This window comes from Gekko japonicus, unplaced genomic scaffold, assembly GCF_001447785.1.
Source record: "Gekko japonicus isolate JY-2015 unplaced genomic scaffold, Gekko_japonicus_V1.1 scaffold19460, whole genome shotgun sequence".
NCBI lineage: Eukaryota > Metazoa > Chordata > Lepidosauria > Squamata > Gekkonidae > Gekko > Gekko japonicus.
Window position 1 is genome coordinate 1 of NW_015217326.1, and position 1,786 is coordinate 1,786.

General features: G+C 41.5%; 1 protein-coding gene across 1 annotated transcript; it reads right to left on the minus strand.

Annotated features, from left to right (window-relative positions):
- Positions 1–530: 530 nt before the first annotated feature.
- On the minus strand, positions 531–1,592 carry CXCR6 (chemokine (C-X-C motif) receptor 6). The gene has a single exon (XM_015428620.1). The coding sequence runs from the start codon at positions 1,590–1,592 to the stop codon at positions 531–533; it is 1,062 nt and encodes a 353-aa protein (XP_015284106.1).
- Between the last annotated feature and the right edge of the window lie 194 nt (positions 1,593–1,786).

A 1,786-nucleotide genomic window follows, 5' to 3' on the forward strand; every position in this document is an offset into this window, starting at 1 on the left:
GCAGTATATAAATCAAATCAATAAATAAAAAGTGGAAGACAGGAGTAAATCAAGATGATGCCACACCATACTTTTGTTCTCCAAGAGTGTTTATGTTTAGCATTTAAAAGATTCATACTGTAAGCATCTTTAAAATTAAAAGATTCATGCTGTAATAATTTATGCTGTAAACATGGTTTGCAGTTTCCTATATCAGGCCAGAAAGCTAATGGTTCTTACTGTGGTAATTAACATTCTGAGTCAGCCGTGAGCTATAAAGAGAGGTAAGCTATACATTTCAATTCCGTCTTCCTATCAGAGTCCCTCCTGAAGCTGCTGCACTTTAGCACAATTCAGTCCTTTCTCAGAAGGTGCCCATAACACTGGAATCAGGAATGCAGTGAGATTAATTAACACTCTTACCATGATGCAAGAAAGTTTCACAGAGTCTGGAAACAGTACAGTTTCATTGAGAAGATGCAGTTTGTGGCACTGGCTTTATACGAGTGACCAGAATGAAGCCGTGCTCAGGACATTGGGGCATGCTCCTCTTACAGTAGATGCAGGCTCGTTTCTTCTACGTTGTTTGAAGCAGTGCAGGTCTTTGAGCCACCGTCTTCGGTCGTCTGCCATTGCTTAGCCATTTGTTGACGACCGGCACACCTAATATTTTTAACTATTTTCTTCAGATTCTTCCTAAACTTCACTCCAATGAAGAAATAGAGGACAGGGTTGAGACAGCTGTGGAAATAGGCAATGGCTTCTGTTATGATCAATGCATATTCGTAATACTTGCTGAGGAGGACATGCCGGTCCATGACACGAATCAGTTTCAGCAAGTTGTAGGGTGCCTGCGTACAAATAAATGTCATGACGATAGCAAATACTATCTTTACTGACTTGTGTTTGTTGAAACCCTTGGCTTTGAGCAAAGTGTTTATAATGGTAAAGTAGCAAAAAAGCATGACAAGCATAGGGCAGAAGAATCCAAGAGACATTTGAGTGACTTCAATTGATTGTTCCATTTGAAGCGAAGAGTAATTTGCACGGCACACTACTTTGTCGTGCTTGGCCTGAGTGCTGTACGTGAATTGGGGCAAAGCAAATGCCAAGGAAACAATCCAAAGAAAAATACAGATTACTTTGCCCCAGATTGTCCTTTTGGACTGGCTGATGTGGACCTTGGTGGCTTGGACAACTGAAAAATATCTCTCGATAGTCACACAGGTGAGGGTCAACATGGATCCATACAGATTCAAGGTGTAGAAGCCTCGGATGACTTGACATGCCAAAGTACCAAAGATCCACTCGTGAGCAGCAGAGTATGCCCAGAATGGCAGTGTACCAAGAAAGCATAAGTCTGCTGTCGCCAAGCTCACTAAAAATATGTCTGTTACTGTCTTCACTTTCTCATAGAAAACAAATATGATGAGAACCAGTGCGTTACCAGACACTCCAAAGATGCAGGCAAATGAGTACATGCAGATTAGGAAAACTTTGCTAAACCTTGGGAAAAAATCACTGTCGTAGTCTTCTTTGTACACTTCACTGAGGTATGCATAATAATCCTCATCGGTGCTCATATCTGTAATCACATACATTTGAAAAAGCATCTCGTTAGGTGAATCCATGGCTCAGAGTGTGTCCCTACAATGCTGCAAAAGTCTTCATATTACTGTTCAGGCAATACAGCTATGCCAGCCATAGGCTTGGGTTTTGTGTGCCTTGTCTTCCACTGAGAAGAAAGGAAGCTGCGCTAGACCAAGTTGCAAATACATGGGATTGTTTATATCTGGTGTTGCAGCAC

Coding starts and splice junctions, on each gene's coding strand:
- CXCR6 (XM_015428620.1), bottom strand. CDS start 1,592: ATGCTTTTTCAAATGTATGTGATTACAGATATGAGCACCGATGAGGAT.